An 18,920-nucleotide genomic window follows, 5' to 3' on the forward strand; every position below is an offset into this window, starting at 1 on the left:
TTCCTGTCCCCCTTGGTCTGCCTGGGGAGGAAACAGGGGCCTGGCAGTTCCCCTGGGCCTGCAGAGGCTCCAAGGGCGCCCGGCCCCCAGCACACACAGTGGAGCCCGGCCTCCCCGGCCTCCTCTCAGGGCCCCGGGCTGGCTGAGAGGGCTGGCCTGCCCGGGAGTGGCCCATGTGAATGTGGGTCCTGACCCATTTTCAGAAAATAGCTCAGAGCGAAACCAGGTCCTGCTGTGTTCTGCTCAGTCCTTCTGTCCATTTTCAGACAAAGCTGTCAACTTGGTGTTGCTGAACTTTCTGCGTGCTTTCCAGGTATCTAGTAAAATATGGGCATTTTGAGAGTTCACATTTTGTTTTTAGTGGGAAGCCAGTGAGGAACCCAAGCGTACTATTAAGAGGTGATAGGGATTCAGGGCAGTGGTGGCGCCTGGGCGGGGTGGCAGGAAGCCCGGCACCTTCTCAGCCCCGGTGGGGAAACGTGTTGCGGGACTGAGCACCCAGGCGACGGTCGGCTGCCGCGGGGACTACTTTGGGGGACGGAGGGGGGAGTCTCACTTCCCCCTATTCTCAGTCATGCACAATCTCTTCCCCTCAAAGACGTGAGGCTCAAAAGCCTTGCCGGTGGTACGTCATTTAATTCTCACAGAAATGTCCAAGGCAGGAAAGGAGGAAAGGCTGACGCAGGTGGCCAGACTGCGTGTGGCAGGATCCCGGGGTCCCGAGGCGTGGTAGCGCCTGGCGGGGGCTTCCGGGCTGTGCTCTCACCTGCAGACAACCAGGCACTGAAGGGGGCTGGGAAGGGAGCACGGCCAAACTTCAGAAACGTAGGCAATCCTTCCAAAGCTTATACCCGGGCGAAGCACCTCGGTCTCCCATGTGGCTGAGCGGACCCGGTTGCCCGGGCTGCAGGGCTGGGTGCTGTGCTCTTGGCGGCCACAGGGGGCAGCACCGAGGGCGGACACCCCGCCGGTGCTGGATTCCCCACCCCAACCCCCACCGTCGCTGGAGCAGGGACCACCTTAGCCCCTTGCGAAGATTTTTCCTTGCCAAGGCGACCCCCCCTGGAGTTGAGAGAGTGCTTAGCTTGGAGCCTGGGCTGCTGTGCCCTGAGCGGATTTGAGCCCAAACCCCAGTCCCATCCTCGGTGAGCCCCAGGAGCGGGCAGGGACCCCCGCAGAAGGCTGAGCCTGCGCACCGGACCCTCCTCAGATGACCTCTGCGACGCTGGAGGACGACAGGGAGGCCATTTTAAGCGTGTGGCGTTGTGCTGCCAGGTCATCTGGTGTCTGCTTGGTCGTCCCTGCAAGGCCTGCATTATCATCTGCCCATGCTTACAGATGAAGAACAGAGAGGTTAAGGGGCTGGCTCCACATCACACAGCTAGGAGGCGGTGCAGGCAGGATTCGAACCCAGCCCCACTCGACAGGGCCCTGGGGAGGCCACCTATGTGGCAGGCATGTCCCCTGGAGGCAGCAGACAGCTGTGGAAGGCTGAGGATTGCAGACTGGCTGTACGCTCGTACACACTGAGATTCTCGATTCTGCAAGTTGATGTCTTGGAATCAGTTTTGGAGATTCCAAAGATTACAAAATTGTTTTGTAATTAACAATTGTTAATTGCATTGAATCTGTAAATCAATTTGAAGGGCTGTGCCATTTTAATAATTTGACTATTCTCATCAGCAGTGTAGCTCTCTCAATTTTTAAAAGTTTTTTGTCAAATCTCAGCAACCTGTTACAAATTTTAAGGGTAGAGTTTTTGCACAAATTAAAAAAAAACTTATCCTCAGGTATTTTTATTTTTCATGCTACTATAATTTAAAAAAAAAAAATTGTCACATTCCAACGGTTTGTTGCTAGTATAAAGAAGCAGAATCGATTCTTGTACATTGACCTTTTATCCTATAATCTGGCCAGGTTGACCTGTTAGCTCCGGTCGATTTTTTTGTAGACTACTTAGAATTTCTGCATGATTATCCACTGTTATATGAAAGCATAGCATGGGCTGTCACTTTTCCAGATCCTGAAATCAATTTCCTTATTTCTCTGTCCAGCTGCTAAGCCAATGCCATGTATTCTTGTTAAAAAAAATTTTTTTTTAATGTTTATTCATTTTGGGAGAGGGAGACACACACACAGAGTGGGAGCGGGGGAGGGTCTGAGAGAGAGGGAGACACAGAATCCGAAGCAGGCTCCAGGCTCCGAGCTGTCAGCACAGAGCCCGACACGGGGCTTGAACTCAAGACTGTGAGATCACGACCCGAGCCGAAGTTGGACGCTTAACCCACTGAGCCACCTGGGTGCCCCCATGTATTGTTGTTCAGATGTTTTAGGAGTACCTCACTTCCAGGAACCAATGTCTGAATTAGATGGGATAGGTTAATTGCTGTAATAAAAACAACCCTAATTTCAGAGTCTTAAATATAAGAGAAACATTTCTTGCTCTTTCGTGATTTTGTCCGGTGTGGTTGTATTAGGAGGCCACCCAGTCATTCAGCACCCTGGGCTTCCTCCACCTGGTGGCCCCACCGTTCCCCAGGCCCTCAGAGTCCTTCACTGGATCTTCCATATCTAGCCAGAAATTGAGGGAAGAGAGTGTGGATAAATGTGTGACAGTTTTTTAAGAGTCCAGCTTTGGTCATATATATCTGCAAAGCGTGCTAGGAGATACAATCTAGCTGTGTGCTCAGTAAGAAGAAGAAACGGCTTTGGGGAATATCGAGCCAGTCTTTGTCACATGTAGTATTATCCCCATTTTGCAGATAAGAAAACGGAGGCTCGAGAGATCAAGCGATTTCCCAGCTTTCGCAGTCATGAACAACAGTGGCTGGAGGTGGCTGTCCCCACGTCCTTGCTCCGAATCACTATGCTGTCAATACTGCCTTCTCTCCTACTGCCCTACTGCCTCCCTCCCTGGCCGCCGCTATCCTTTTTCTTTTTTTTGTTTTTAAATGTTCTTTATTTTAAAAAAATGTTTTTTTTTTCCTCAAGTTTTTCTTTAAATTCCAGTTAGTTAAGGGGCGCATGGGTAGCTCAGTCGGTTGGGCGTCCGACTTCGGCTCGGGTCATGATCTCACAGTCCGAGAGTTCGAGCCCCTCGTCGGGCTCTGTGCTGACAGCTCGGAGCCTGGAGCCTGCTTCGGATTCTGTGTCTCCCTCTCTCTCTCTGCCCCTCCCCTGCTCATGCTCTGTCTCTCTCTGTCTCAAAAATAAATAAAAACATTAAAAAAAGAAATAAATTCCAGTTAGTTAACATACCGTGTAGTGTTAGTGTCAGGCGTAGATTTTGGTGATTCGTCACTTTCACACAATGCCTGGTGCTCAAGGCCCGTGCTATCTTAAGACCTGTGATTTTTTTTTTTCCCCCAGCAGGGGCTGCCTCTGAACATCCACTTTCTCTTTCTGGCTCTGGCCTTTTATCTATCAGTGGGTACTTGGTTCTCTCACAAGCAGCCTGGTCCGCAGGCTTAGTCTGCAACTGCTAAGGCCCCTGAGAGCCACCGCAATAAACAGAAGGCATTTATACAGCACATGAAAAGACATAAAAGTACACGCCAAGTGGCTTCTCTGCAAGAGTACCTATACTCCAGCGTTGTTTCCGAAGCACTTCAAAGGGCAAGTGTCGCAGTAGAAAGGACTGTATGCCTCCTGCAGATCGGCATGGGTAAAACAGGAAAAACGAATTAGATGGGCCCCCCTACACACCGTCTAGCTCCTAGCCCTGTTTCTTCCCTGAGGAGTGAGGATTGGGGGTGTTGCTGAGCCGGGGGTTTCTTCCATCTTCAAGCAGTGCCAGACGGTGTAACGGAATTAGATCTTCTGAGGGAGATCTCCTGGACGAAACAGATCTCCTAAGAAGAGCTTTGGGTGGCCCAAGTGGGACACAGTGTGCAAGGTGGGGGAGGGGGCCCAAGCGGCCTGCTTCAAAGCTTCGTACTGGCAGACAGGAGGGACGAAACAGGTAAGTTCAGAGATCACGAGGTCATGAGGACACCGTCCCATCAGTGTTATGTTTACAGTCTGTTCTTAGTGTATTCTCTGCTTGTATACGTATTTGATATTTGCTTAGGCTCAGCTATCCTAGGGCATAGTTACACAACATGTAAGTCAGACTCACCCAAAACGGACACCTGGTGGTTTGGAACAGGCTCCGGGGCGTGTCCTCCATGGGCTGTGATCCCTGGTGGTGCATTTAGAATTCAAAAATAGGATATACCCTGGAAGAGTTCTGAAGTTCTGTCAGAATCTTTTGCATCAGTTTTTATGTAATTTGAAGTTTGGCTGAGTTGTATTGAACCAAGTTCACGTGTCGGCAGCATGTAGGTTCCGTTGGTATTATCTGAATTCTGGGAGACCCAGAATTCAAAGGAAAAGGTGGGTTGATAGGGCAAGAGAAATGGGCTGAGTAGTTTGCTGATTTAGCCAAATCAGCTGTGCCTGGCATTGTACTAGATGCCGTAGCAACAGAGGTGAAAGACAAAGTCTGGCGATTCCTTACCTGCAAGGGTCTTGTGGTTTTTGCGGAGAAGGGAAATCAGGAAATGTTGACGGTGTGGCATAACGAGAACCAGGCACAGGGGTTGGGGACCAGGACGGGGGGAGGGGGGCGGGTCACCGACCTCGTCAGGAGCGCGAGGGCAGGCTTCCGGAAGAGGACGCAGGCAGCTTCTCGCGGGGCACCGCGCGAGAAAAGCTGGAAGGTCCAAAGCAGGGACGCTTGGCAAGAAAGAGCCTGCGCAGTGAGAAAGCATGGAGGTTGAGGCCGATGGGTCTGTGGGAGGCGGTGGGGGTTGAGGGGCTCTGTGGCCCGGGTTTCTCTGGGTTACTCCGCAGAGTAAGGGTTCGGTAGTCAAGGGCGTGGGCACCGTGGGAGGCTTCCACTTACCCACGGGGTGGGGGGGGGGGGGCGCTGATGAGCACCGAAGGCGGGCGGAGGTCCACAGGCTTGGGGGGGGGGGTTCTTCTCCAGTAGGAGCAGTGAAGCGGCTGGTTGGACGGATCACAGCAGGCGCGCGTGGCAGAAGCAAAGGTGGCAGGAAGCGGAGGGCACAGGTGGGAAGGTGGGTGCGGTTTTGATTGGCTGGGAAGCCTGGGAAGCCACGAGGAACTGATAAGGGGGGGTGGGGGTGGGGGCAGGAGCCTGGCGGTCCCAAGGCCTGAGAACGCTGGCGCTGGAGGGCCGGACGAGAGCGCAGGTGAGGAAGCTGGATCCCTGTGTGTGGCTGGTGGGAATGTAGAGTGGTGTAGTCACTGCGAAGTCTGGCGGTTTCTGAAAAAGTTCCGCGTTTCCATTTAATCCAGCAATCCCACTCCGAAGATCCAAAAGAACCGAAAGCAGGGATTCATTTTTACACACCGATGTCCGCGGCAGCATCATTCACAAAACCCCAAAGGTGGAAACAGCTGACTTACCCATCCACAGACGAATGGATTATCCAAATGGGGTATATACATACAGTGCGATGTTATTCCGTCTTACAAAGGAAGGAAATTCTGATATGTGCCTTGAAAACACGGTTAAGTGAAATAGGCCAGGGCAAATAGATAAAGGGCAAATACTGTATGATTCCACTTACACCAGGTACCCGGAGACAGAAAACAGAAGGGTAGGTGCCAAGGGCTAAGGGCAGGGGGAGTGGGGTTTTACTGTTTAATAGGTACAGAGCTTCTGTTTGGCTTGATGAAAGTTCTAGAAATAGCTAGTGGTGATGACTGCCCAACAGACGAGGTTGAAATGGACTCAAGGCCCTCCCTCTAAAGCCATCCCCAGGCATCCTGGCAAACCGTGGGTGCAGTGGTGGGTTATGAACGCGTTCAGGGGTATGAAGTAGTTTCTGAAGGGCTAAATAACTTCCAAAAGATGTTGCTTGTGACAGTAAGCTCTTTAGTCTTATAGTTCTAGAATAAATAAGCAAGGCAGGCCAAGGGTACAGTGATTCCAAACAGTTTAATGTAATTCCAAGACAAAGTGTGATTACATTTCTACACATATACAATATGCATATGTGAGTTTACAAATTTTAATTAATAACTCGTTTCACCTCAGAGACCGAAAAAATGATCAAAAAGAAACTGTGAGTAACAAGCTATAACATAGTTCACCACAACGGGACCCCCCTTTCTCACCCTACAGTTAGTAATATTACAATTAAAATAACTATATTCTTCTATAATTTTTTTCTGTTAAAATCATCTCATAAATTTACAATGCTATTATTAGTTTCCAAGACTAATATAAATTCACTCCATTTTTCTACAACGAAAATGATTATTAATTTAGAAGCACACGACATCATGATGAAAAACACAAGCATTTTTAGTAGCAAGGACTTGATCAGTTAAGAATTATTTTTCTTGTAAAACATTCTAAAGCCAAGTAAAATATCCATTCTTATAACATACCTATAATATGAGACTAAGGAATAGGTTACATATAGGTCTACAACACATTGGTTTGTTTGTTTTTTTTAAAAAAAGTAGACATTTATAAATAAAAAAAGAAAAGAGGGACAATTCACATAGGAAAAAGAGGTACACGAGAAAATACTGTTGCACGCAATAATTTTCACAAAGATTAACATGGATTAACACTTTTCATTACAGAAACCGTACAGTGAAGGAACACAACAGACCGGGGCTTTCATAGGGCTATTGAGCTGAGATGACCTGGTGGAGGAAGGTGGAGGCAAGGTGACCTTGGGGAGGGAGCCATGTTCCTTGGACTGGTGACCAATCATCACCGGGTCTCCTCTTCCCGGCTCTCATTCTGGGGAGTGAGTCTTTCTATCCAGTGTCCGGAATTCATGGGCAGTTGGAAGGTAAACGTGTCTACGGATCTGTTCTCTTTCCACCCTAATGGATCCCACTTTCGGAAACGTGATATAGTATCAGAGGCTGCAGCTCAATATGTGTGGTCAAAGCAAAATGGGATGGAAAATTCCAGTCATTCTGATTTGCTGCCCCCCCACCCCCTCACTCATCCATCTATGCCCTGGAGGCTGGGGACCCAGAGAGAGCAGTAGCACCCTTCAGGGCCGCCTGCCTCCGCTGCGGTGAGGCGGGTGACAGGCACCCGGCGCCATGCCTCGGGCCCACTCAGGGAAGGTGCGGCCTGGGGCCGGCCCCGGCTCGTCTACGCTGCCGATGCTGCCTGACTTCTGACAGCTCCTTTTCCCCCTCATCGGTAAAGCTATACTTCTCCTATCAGAAATTTGGTTTGATATATATATACACTAACATATATATCAACATCTATATCTATACAGTGATTCTACTAAACTAGAAAGCCTGCCGCCCCAAAGTAGGACTTCCTGGGCTACTTCATTTGGTTAAAAAACGCACACAAACAGGATGGAGATGCTTTGGGGGCCAGAAATGATTGTGCCCTGGAAAAGCCACGGAAGACAGCTTTAAACGAGCAGTAACACAAAAGCGAGAGGGAGGGTGACGGGGCGGCGAGAGACCCCGAGACGGAGGGGGCGCCCACTGGGTGGGGGTGGGGGTGGGGGGGTGTCTGCTTGGAAGTGAGGAGAGGCGAGGGGGGTGGGGGACGCTTCATGTTCCATTCAGAAGTCACGGAAAAGCTACAAAGGATGGGCATGGTCAAGTCACTTTCCACTTCCCAAGTTCTTCCTTATAACCTGAGCCGAAAACTATTAAAATCATCATCATAATATTAATAATAATGAGCAATCCATTGCCCCTTCAACCAAGCGGGTGAACATCTGACAGGGAGGCAAGAGCACCGCTCGCGAGGCCAAGGGGGTGCTTCTCCCTGGCTCTTGAGAGCATCCTGGGGGTCCGGGGTGCCCGGGTGTGGGGCTGTGGTGGCAGCAGGGTGGAGGCTGAGGTGGCCACGGAGACACCGACCCCACGCAAGAAGTGAGGAGGCAGTTCCAGGAGAGATTTGTGTGGACAGCGGTGGAAAGGAAACTAGAGAGAGCAATAGTTTTTTTTTTTTTTTTTTTTCAGATTACAGCATATTCGCTTGTTTTTCTTTTTTAAAGCTAAATTCGATGCTTCTAGTTTTTAAACACATGGCTAAGCCCCAGAGACAATGACATAAAGTCAATTTGGTTAGTTAAAGCAAAGGCAGAAACCAAACAGAGGAAAAGCAGAAGGATAAGTAGGAAGGGCGAGATAAAGAGAATTTTACCCTAACATTTGTAACGAGAACATACTGTCCACAGAGTTCACAGGGAAAACACACACCAACGGTTCCCTGGTCCCGGGTGTTTTGCAGTTTTTCAAGGTCTTCTCTGCTAACGGAATGCCCTTTGTCACAGCGGGTCCTCTGCGCTTCGGTTGTGGTACGAGGAAACAAGAAACGAACCCAAACTCTTAGGGGAACCAGCACTTTCTAGCCTGTTCCTGTAAGACAGTGGGGCCCACTCTCTGAAGCGTCCCAAGGAAGATCTCTACTCCCAGGGGCTCTCTGTCCCACTCCCCTCCCCCAGCTGCCCCTAGGTCCCCCGGCCCCCCCTGCCCTGCTCAGCAGCAACTTACACAATCTCTAGGAAGCAATCTAGCTCCCCCGCTCCCACTGGCCTAGGCTTCAACTCTAACTTTGACAGAGTAAAAAGTAAACACATCCTTTTGTGTTTATTTTGCTTTAAAGGAGAAAAGGAATTAATGACAGCAGATATACGGAAAACCCGGCCATTGAGTATGGGCGTAGGGGTGTATGACTCCCCCGCTGCAAAACACCGATCAAAGTATTGCCGGGGGTGGGGGTGGGGGGGCAGAAATAGCAGCTGTACCTCCAGGGCCACCCGAAGCCCAGTGTCTTCTACTGCCTGGTGACTGGACGTCAGTGGATTGACAGAAATGAAACATTTAAATCAAGACAAAATCAGTGAACCAGGTATCTGTTCTGTCTGCCTCTTCCACGGTGTCAGAGAGAAGGCCTCTTTAGACACAAGTGTTGATACAGCATGGCATGAGGTGTTCACATGTGGCCCAGGCTACGGACTCACCCCTTCCCACTCAGTCCCGAAACCCGTTCACAATCTCTCGCGTTCACGACCAGTAACGTGGAGGGAAATGTGTGTGTTGGGCTGCATAAGAGTACGGTTAGAAAACACCTGCCTTGGAGGGGCAGTCGCCGGGGTTTGAAGATGTCAGTTATAAACAGAAATTTTCTTTAAAAAGTACCAGTTTAAATGTAAACTATAAAACACTTTAGCTATAAAACGTAGCCAGAAATATGATTAAGTATCCACAGTCAATTACTTAGTCTACGCATTTAAAGTGTGGCTCTCTCGAGATCTTAGAAGGCTAACAGCATTTTACAGTAGCTAAAAACATATATACTCAACATGTGCATTTGAATATCACATTTCATTACAACACACAGAGAATAGTCTCTTCCTTGGTTTAGTTTTTGTTGTAAAGATCAGCTATTTTCAGAATTCACTTAAGCAACAATGACCAGGGTGTGCATTAATCATTATCTGCAGCCCACACAGAGTTCATAGTCTTTGAAATCCCAAGATCAAGCTGGCTACATGATTTCAAAAAAGGCTAAAACCAGGATGAATGCCCACAGTTGAGGTAATTATTGCCATTAGGTCACAGTTTGTGTAAGGTAATGCATCTAAAACCTTCTTTAAAAAAAATCTTTAGGTGTTCTGTCAGAATTCCAGAATACCTATTGAAACCAACCAGGATCTTAAATGCTGATTAGTTGGGTTTGCTTCCAATGGAGTTAAAGTTCTAGAAGGTTCTAGAACTTGTGTAAACTACCTAAGAATTGAGGCAAACAAGCCTGGAGCCAGTCAATAAAGAAGTTTTGTGTTTTTTTTTTAAATAAAAAAGAAACAAAAAACCCACCCCAAACAACTGAGGAGATGTTTCATAACAAAGGATAACAGGTTCCTAAAAAATTAAAAATCTCGTCCTAAAGCATTTCTAAATTCTCGTCACCTTTCAACCAAATTAAAAATGCTTCAGTGTTACTGTGAATCTCATACTGCGGCAAGAGACTCTCCTTCCTTATATCCTAAAAGTTGGCTGATTTTTCTGTTTACACAACTGTTCCTTCTACTTCTGTGAGAAAGCTATCTCAAAAGAAACCCTTATTTGGTTCCTCTTTCCAAGAGTCATCTTGTTTTTCTCCTCCCCCCCCCCTTTTCTTTTGTTTACACAAAGAAAAAAAGTTCCTGGACACCAGACCCACACACGGTATTTACACATTTGGTGTGAATCCTGCATCTGGTTCTACCCAGAGCTGACAAGTGGATCGATTTATAGAGACCAGAATTGTCATGATATTTATCAGTGCAGTAAAAAATAGCATTTTAAAAAAAATATATACCTTTAGTATTGCCTTTCTAGAATTAACTATAAGCAAGAAAAAATTATTATTTTTTTTTAAAAGAAGAAAAGAACACTTTTTTCTTCACTCGTAAGAGTTTGTTGTAGCAGCACTACTAAAGCTAGTTGGTACGCTGGAAAGGAATCTAAAATGACTTCTACTATGAATCCAAAGAAACTCCCCTAAGACTTTCTCTAAAAGTCAAACGCACTCTGCCCCTTCTGCTTGCATCCAGGTCACGGCTCCCTCTTCATTCAGAACTTCTGCTGGGGATGGCGCGGGGTGACGCTCCTTCGAGGTTTTCTCTGCGCACACACACCGGAGGTGGCGGAGGCTGGCGGCCTGCGGGCCCGGTTTTGGACCTGGGCCATCCCCGGGGGGCCAGGCCCGGCTCCCTCACTGGCCGCGTAGCCCTGGGCACGCTGCCAGCTCTCCGAGCCGGGTGCCTCATCGGTAAAGGGGCTAATGGTGCCCCTTTCAGAGCACTGTGGTAAGACTAAATGACTCGAGATGACCGGTGAGCAAGTTTTAGCACAGTGTTTGGCACACGGCGAACAGAAGTGCCGTCAAATGGTTCCTCGGAAAACACGAAGCCACTCATTGCTGTTAATTAAAAAAAGCGAAACGAAACGGTAGCTCAGTGAAGTCCCGAATAACAAAAATTTCCCTAGAAACGTGGAGATTTTGGACCACCATTCTATTTCTTTTTTGGACACGTGTCACTTTCTCAGAGCGTCGGCTTCCTCCTTCTGCGAGTGGGGCGGCGGCGAGGGTTCCAAGAGGTGAGCGGGTACAGGGCTTGGCGTGGGGCCTGGAGGACTGAAAGCATTCAGCAAATGCTGGCGGTTGCTTCCTTGAGGGACACTGCGAGTTTTAACAAACGGGAGGGAGTCAACAGAATGTTCTATCGCTGCGGTCTAGATTAGGGGCCCTCAACGACTTGCGGGGAGTCGAGCCGGGGGAATGAAGGAGGATCTCTCAGGAAGCGCACTCTGCAGGAGGGTCACTTCTCGGTACTGCTCACTGAGTCTGAAAGGGGCGACTGGCCGGGAGCTGGCCCTCTGGAACTTCTGGGAGCCGCGAGAAAGATGTGAGGGCCTTCCACTAGCTTGGGCCACTCTAGCGAGCATCGGTGCCAGAAGCCTTCAGAAGTTTCTATTGCGTTTAAATGTCTTTCCGCCATCTTCAGCTCTCTAGTAGCCCAACTGAGATTCGACTGAGTCTAGTCTGTGCAGAGTAGAAGTGAGAGTCCTAAGGCATCCAAGTGGAAAAGTACTGACACCCCAAGAGCAGCTCCAGCGTGTGCGGGACTCCCCCCCGCCCCCCCCCCCCCCCCCCCCGATGCAGCTCAGCTTCCCCGTGGAGGGTCCGCTCCGGTCTGTACCCGTGGTGACATGACATCAGTTAAGCCCACGTATTTGTGAGGCGCCTCCAGGTTGCCAATAGCAGCAGCATTTAGGGTTACTAATCTCCACTCCCCTTAAAAGATGAATACAGTTTGAAATGGACGCAATAAAAAAAGAATACAAGTCAGGAGACGGGAAAGAGAAAGACAAATGGAATTGCATCGCTAATGATGTCGTTATTGCCCGGAAAGGAAAGAGAGGGATGCCATTTTGTCCCTGTCTGGAGGTGTCTTTGAGAAGGGTTCTTTGGCTAAAAAAGGGAACATTTCACCTTCCTTTCCAGTTTGGTAAGGACATCTCTGGCCTGCTCAATTTTTGAGGCTTCCCCATCTGAAACCTGCCAGACGCGTCGGAAAGAACGGCACGGAAAGTGCTTCCGGGGCTGGAATGTTTCCTGGCAGAATGGCTCACGCCGGCGTCGTGCAATCGCAGGCCAGGCCTGCGGAAAAGAGTCCTCGCCTCCCTGTTGAATTCCCTCTGCTACGTGCGGGCGCCTAGTGATCTTCTGGTTTCTGTTCCCTGTCCCAGCAGCTGCTGGGCAGGCCAGCCGGGGCCCCACGCCCCGCCCGGGCCCCAGCACCAGAGGGCCTGGGGTGAAAGCTGGGGCCGCCTCACGGACACCTCGTTTCACCAACCACAGCCCATCAGCAGTAGCTCCTTAAGCCTCCTCATCTCCTTCCTCCAGTTTCCAAGAAAGTCTGCTCCACTCACTCACACGCACTCACACAACCGAAATCCTCCACCACACGCTTGTTCACAAATGAGTGTCTGCCCTTCCAAAGATCTGGTCAAGGGAAATCAGCCTGTTAGCAGCTGTGCTAATCTCACCTTCCCTTCCTTACGTCCAACAATCTGGTGTCTGGGCGGGTTGAGTCTTCCAGGGTGAAGAAGGCAAGGCCAGCTGGCTCCCCCAGCCTGCAAGCCACTCACCGCCAGTAAGGCCAGAATGCAGATACAGTCCAGGAGACAACCGTCGGGTTTGCCTCGACCCTTCCTTTCCCTCTGAATTCCATCAACCGCCATGTACCGCTTCACAGTATTAATTGGCATCGAGCCTCAGACTCTCCCACCCGTCGGCCTGCTCACCCCTTCCCTTGGAAACAGCCAAAACGTCATCAAAGAGGCACTAAGCACAAGAAGCATTATCCACCTGTCCTTCCCGAGGCTGCAATTAGATGGTTCTCCTTGACCTGTCCTTTTGCATTTTCCCCCCTTCGTCTTTGCTATGCTTCTTTATTTTGAGCCAGTGAAGAAAAGATGATGCTCTAGGTTATTTGTGGTCGAAACAAGGCTGAGGTTGGCATCCCTTTACTTGGGAGCTTGGTCCTCGGGACGGGCAGGCTTTCAGTCACCCGACTGGCCAGGGTGACTCAGAGCCAAAGGACGGGCCAGGAGGTCCGGGCAAGTGCTAAGGAGCGCACAAGGAGTGGGGCCTCTCCCACGGGGGTCTTCTGGTCCCACAGCTCTGTGCTTGGGACTAGAGGAGGGGGGGGGGGGACGAGGGGAGGACGCGCTCGTGTTTGCCGAGCGCCTGCAGGGCTGGGTACCGCCCCGCAGCGCCCTTCGTCATAATCTTCCGCAAAACCGGCATTTCAACCCCAAGTCTATAGTTTCTGGGTTTGGTGGGCAGTCTGTGGGCACCTCAAGCCGATCAAAGAAAGCCCATCACGCACAGGGCAGAGCGCACTGAGGGGATGGCCGTGAGGCCCCACTGTGCCCCTCCGCTGGCCAATGCTTTCAGGTGGGGCTGCGCCCACAATGTCGAGGGGCTGCTTGCTGTCGCCAGCGCTCCTCTGGCCTCTGACCATCCCTCGACCTTTTTTTTGGCTCCTAGTTCTGTCCCAAGAATTGGGTGCTGAGAAGAGGTACTTGGGGGAGGGAGGGGGGGAGACGGGAGAAGTGGGCAGTGTGGTGAGTGAGCGGAAGGCAGGGAAGTGGGGCCGAAACTTCCCAGGGGAAGGTGCCACCTGCCTAGCACCCTTATGTCAGCTCATTCCACTCAGTGGCTTCTGGGAGGGGACAGCCGTCTCTGCACTGAAGGAGACAGGCCACACTCCTGGTGCGCTGAGGGGAAAGGGAAGGACATCTGGTCAGCTCTAGGCAGAGGGGCTTTCTTTTGCGTGACAGGTAAGCATCAGATGCGAGGCAGGCCGAGAATGTAGTCAGCAGATTCCAGAAGCACAGGAGAACACAGAGGACGTGGGGAAAAACCACAGCTAAGAGTCCGGCCCAGGAGCTGTCACCTCAGAACTCTTCCCAGGCCACTGAGAATCTAGACGGTGACCATGTTGTCAAGAGTCCCATCTGGCCTGCACAGAGACAAGGCCTTGATTCTTCTTCAAACTTTCGTTCTGTGGTCGATCTTTCTTGACGGCTCTTTGTGAACTAGAGATGACAAAAACAGTTTTCCTAATTCCTGTGTCTTTCCTTTTTATTTTTGTTTTTTTATTTTTGTTTTTTTTTTGTCTAACAAAACTGGACATCCATATGTCCTTCCTGCCTACTCAGAGACTCACAGATATAATAAAATAAGTTTAAATATTAAAGAGAAAACACAAAGATACTGGGAATAAATGTGCATTTAGAACCCCAGCTAAAATATCAACATGATGAAAACGATAATAATTACAATGGTAATAACCAAAATAATTAGTACAATAATATTATCTTTATGAGCAGCATGGAACTTTCATTCCTGATCTGGAAGAAAAGAAAGAAAATATCAGGTGAAAGAGTAAGAGGCTTCCAACGTAAGTAGACGAAACGAGCTTCTTTAAAATGGAAGGCTATGTTGTCTTTGCCCCTAAGAGATCAGATCTAGGAAGGGCTGGAAGTCGACTGTGCAAGGGGATCAGGATGTGACCCAGCAAGGCAAAGAGAGTCTCATCTGCAGCCAAGACTTCTGTCCCTGGTCATGAGGAAATGTTCTGGGGCTCTGCTGCACGTCAGGAGCAGGCGGACTTTCCAGGCCGGCATGGCCCTGGCTCCCATTTCCCCCGCTCTCTCCGGACTGGCCATTTTCTCTGTGGTCTCTGACAGAGAGCACTTCCTCACTTCTGGGTAAAGAGTATCGATCGGCCGATCGGTTGGTGGTCCCACATGGAGAGGGTCTTGTCCTGGGCTTGCCTGCTGGGGACATGGGAGCTGCCTGCGTGCCTCCAGTGGGCCGTGGGGTCCTTCCTTCCAGCCTAAGGCCTGGACTAAGTGGGTTCCAGTTCGGGGACCTATTTCTTTGTTAGATGAGCAGAATTTATGGTTGGGGAGGGGGAGTTTCCAGAGTTATTTTACATTTCACAGCTAACAGCTAAGGTAGTGGCTTGGCTTCATGACTGAATCAGGCTGGATAGCACTATAAAACCACTGTTCACAGTAGATGGTTAAGGGAGACTGTGGAGGGGGGCGGGGAGCGTGAGGATGAACTGACAAAACCAGGAGCCATCTCTTTGCACCTTGGAAACTTGGCTTTGGGATCGGTTAGGATTCAGCATCGAGAATCAGACAATTAGGACCACCCTTCCGAGCCCCATCTGTGACCAGACAGAGTCTCCCAACATTCACGTATTCAAGAATAATTTGCTATGAATGGAGCTCTCCCTACTCCCCCCCCACCCCACCCCCTGCAGTGTTCAAAGCCTGAGAAAACTTCCAGAATGTATCAAAGGTGCAAAGAGGGCAAAGGGCAAATTTCTTTGGAAACTTAAGTGCCCGTGGGAGTGTTCCAAAGTGCAGTGTAAGACCCCCTCGTGACCCTCCTAAATGTCCCTCCGACCTTCTGCCCACCAGACCCCTCTAAAAACCAAAGCCAAAGTCGAGTCTTGGGTAGGCCTGGTAATGTGAGGAAAGATTCAGCAGCAAACAAAGGTTGATGGTTGTCTACAGAGGGAGGGATCTGGCAGAATCGTGAGAGCAAAACACAGCTGGTGGAACCAGAGAGAGGGGCAGGGCCGTGCATGAACGTGGGGTGGGTCTGAGAGCCTGGGGCTGGGTACCAGGCCTCCTCTCCTCTGTCCCTTTCATATTAGGAAGGAGGTAGCCGCCAGGCAAGGCCAACATTTTCACAAACACAGCTGGGACCTCTGCTCCCACAGCACTAGAGCCAGCCCCACTGGTGGACTGAAGGCAGAGTGGGGAGAAGGTGCAGGGTGGGGAGTCTCTCTTGTTCTTTGTCTCCAAGATAAAAGTCAAATTTGTCCACCCGCCATCCATCTCCCACGTCTCTCTCAAGATCCACGGGTGCCCCCCCGCTCCTGCCAGCTCCCTGATGCCCCTCTGTTAGCAAACAGCTCAAAAAGGACAACAGGTATTAAAATAAAGTTAAAACTCAAAACAAAACAAAACAAAACAAGGAAAGACCAGAGTAAAATCTACAACAGCACAAGAGAAGAGCTGAGGTGATGTGAGTCGCCTCAGTCAGCTTCTTGGAGTACCATGGAAATCAACCCTCACACCGCGTCTGTCGGTCGGTAAGGCACTAGGAGGGAACGGTGTAAAATCAAGGATGCGAGAACCGTGATGGCGGCGCCGAGGGACACACAGGGAGGGTGGCATCCACGCTCACACCCACACACACTCGTTCGTGCTCACACACCTGGACCACCACACTGGTTACATGCCTATGTTATACCACTTTTTTTTTTTTTTTTTTTTTTTTTTTTTTTTTGTGCAATTACATTGAGTAATAGTCTATTGGTATCATTGGAGTTGAACACAAAGTAGAAAACGGGTGTAGACTGCTACATTCTACTAGGGTGTCGGCGACGACCACTAGCCCTATGCTACGTGACTAGGGATTGATTCAAAGAGAAAATAAATCTTCAGGAAAGAAAAAAAACCCCTAAAGTTTGCAACACACATTATTAATGACACCGGAGGAGTAACACTGCTTAGGGATTTATCCAGAGTGCTCAGGAAGAGAAAATGCGCCCTCTGCTAAGGGGTCTTCCGTCAGCCCTGGCCACCCCCCACTCCAGTCCTGACAAACGAGCCAGAACTGGGCTTTTGCCAACCCCACACCAACCCCCAGATATCAGCCTCCTCAGGCCGTGGCCTGACCTTCTAGAGGGCTGCTGACCCTTTAGAGTTCTGGAAAAATCCCTAATTCTTATGTTCCATAATTAAAAATCTATTGGATTTCCACATCAGGTGTCCCTGACAGCAAATTCTTAAATGTCACTTGCCGCCATATGAAAATAATCTTTGAGAAGTTCATAGATAAAGTTCTTCAAAAACTGGGGCCCCCCATTTCCAGAATTTTCCGTCGCTCTCTTCTTCTCCTTTCCAGTTTGGTGCAGAATGGGTTCGTGAGCTGTGTTTTTTGTTACTGACGTTTTCTTTTTTTTCTTTTTCTTTTTTAAAATAAAAAGCATAGATTTCCCCCTCCTCAATCCCTTCTTTTTTAAAAACGTTCTCTTCTCTGCTCTAAGTCCCCCCACCTCCTAGTTCAAGTTTCATCTGTGTCTGTCCCTGCCCCCTGCCCCCCCTGCCCCGTTGCATTGTTTGTGTGCCGCATCTTCAGTATAAAAAGCCCGGCTCCCACCTCACCCCTCCTCCCTCCTCCCCTCTGGCCATCCTCCCTCCCCTCCCCTCCCCTTCCAGTGTTTATATGTAAGGGTACTGGTTGACCTTGGCGGGGCTCAGTGGGTATCCAGTGTAGACGGTGGAGGCTGGAGAGGCGCTGATGTAGGTCTGGTGGGCAAACTGGGCTGGATACTGACTCGGGTGGATGGTGGGCGAGGGCAGGACCCGGGGGCCCATGCTCACGGGGACCTGATGGACGATGCTGGCCGGGTAGGCAGTGTGCTGCACGGTGTGCCGTGCTGAGCCTTGGGAGGCCACCAGATGGGCCACGGTGCCGGTGGAGCCCAAGGCCGCGGGCGCCGTGTAGGTGTAGAGGTGGGGCTGGGTGGGGAGGTGGGCTGCGGCGGCAGCTGCGGCCAGGTGGGGGTGCACAGTGCCGTGGCTGGGGCTGCTGTGCGGGAAGGAGTACGGGGCCTGAGCCATCGTGGGAGTGATGTAGGCCTGCTGCCGGCGGTGGCTCCCGGCGCGCTCTGCGGTGATGTGCTGCTGAGCCTGGAGGAGGAGAAGCACCAGGAGAGGGCTGCATTGGGGGCCAGACACGTGGGAGGAGAGGAAGGGGAGGAAGAGGAGGGGAGGGGGAGGATGAAGAGGAGGGGAAGAGAGTAAAGTGAGGAGGGGGAGGACGGTGCGGGAGGGAGGGGGAGGAGGAGGAGGTTGGTGAGCAGGGGAGGGGGAGGAGGGGGGAGGGGAGGAGGGAGCGGGAGAAGGAGGGGGAGGTGGGCGGGGGGGGGAGGAAGAGGGAGAAGTGGGAGGGAGAAGGGGGAGGAAGGGAGGAGGGGGAGAAGGGGGGGAAGGAGGGAGGGAGGGGGAGGGAAAGAGAGAGAAGTGAGAAGGGGTAAGAGAGGAAGGGGAGGAAAGAGAGGTGGGGGTAGGGAGGAGGGGAGGGCGGAGGAGGAGGAGGAGGGAGGAGGGAGGAGGGAGGAGGGAGAGGGGAGGAGGCCAGAGCCATTGGAGTGACAGCAGGTGTCCCCCTTGCCACGTTAGCCTGGACTGAGAAGGGGCCAGAATGGCCCTAAGATCAAGCCAGCTGAAAAGGTAACAGGAGACTGTGTCTCCTCAGAGCACATGGGTCCAGGAAGTGTCAAAGGAGCCCCTCTTTGAGTGACAAGTGCTTCCTCCCTCACTGTGAAATCCTGTTCTCTAAAATCCTAGGCTCTTGGAAACTCTGTTGTTTGAAGTTATGTTGGCATAAATCTCTTCCGGAGAGCCTGAGTCATGATGGCACAGGGACGCAGCCTCAGGTTATCAAGTGCACCGCCTCGGATGAGGGGTTTCTGAACACAAACTCCCCCTTCACTGCACCTCCATGGTGTCTGAGGAAACAGGCCCCTGGGTCCACTTTGCAATTCAGACCTGACCTAGACCCTCTGCACCCAGGCTGGCTCCGTCCACGGAGACCCTGCTTCATTTATAATTCCACCTAAACGCCACCCACCCTCTCCAAATCCTCTCTTGCCCTCGGTTTGGGGTTTTCTGGGTGTGGTCTGGCCTCCCTCACTGCAATGAATAGCAAGCCCAACTCCGTCAGACTATCTCCCTGGAATCCTGGTCTGACTGGGCCAGGACACCGTGGCTTACCCTTCGCTAGGCTGAACTGGCAAGACGTGGGCCATCCTGTTGTT

The 18,920-nt window shown here is 50.8% G+C and overlaps 1 protein-coding gene across 1 annotated transcript in view; it reads right to left on the bottom strand.

Annotated features, from left to right (window-relative positions):
* Positions 1–5,928: 5,928 nt before the first annotated feature.
* The window catches only part of HIPK2 (homeodomain interacting protein kinase 2), a 189,780-nt gene continuing 176,788 nt past the window's right edge, over positions 5,929–18,920 (bottom strand). The window contains 1 exon segment of the mRNA XM_043589702.1: positions 5,929–17,790. Within this exon segment, the coding sequence (XP_043445637.1) occupies positions 17,320–17,790 (471 nt within the window). The 3' untranslated portion in view covers positions 5,929–17,319.

The sequence above is a fragment of the Prionailurus bengalensis genome, chromosome A2, assembly GCF_016509475.1.
Source record: "Prionailurus bengalensis isolate Pbe53 chromosome A2, Fcat_Pben_1.1_paternal_pri, whole genome shotgun sequence".
NCBI lineage: Eukaryota > Metazoa > Chordata > Mammalia > Carnivora > Felidae > Prionailurus > Prionailurus bengalensis.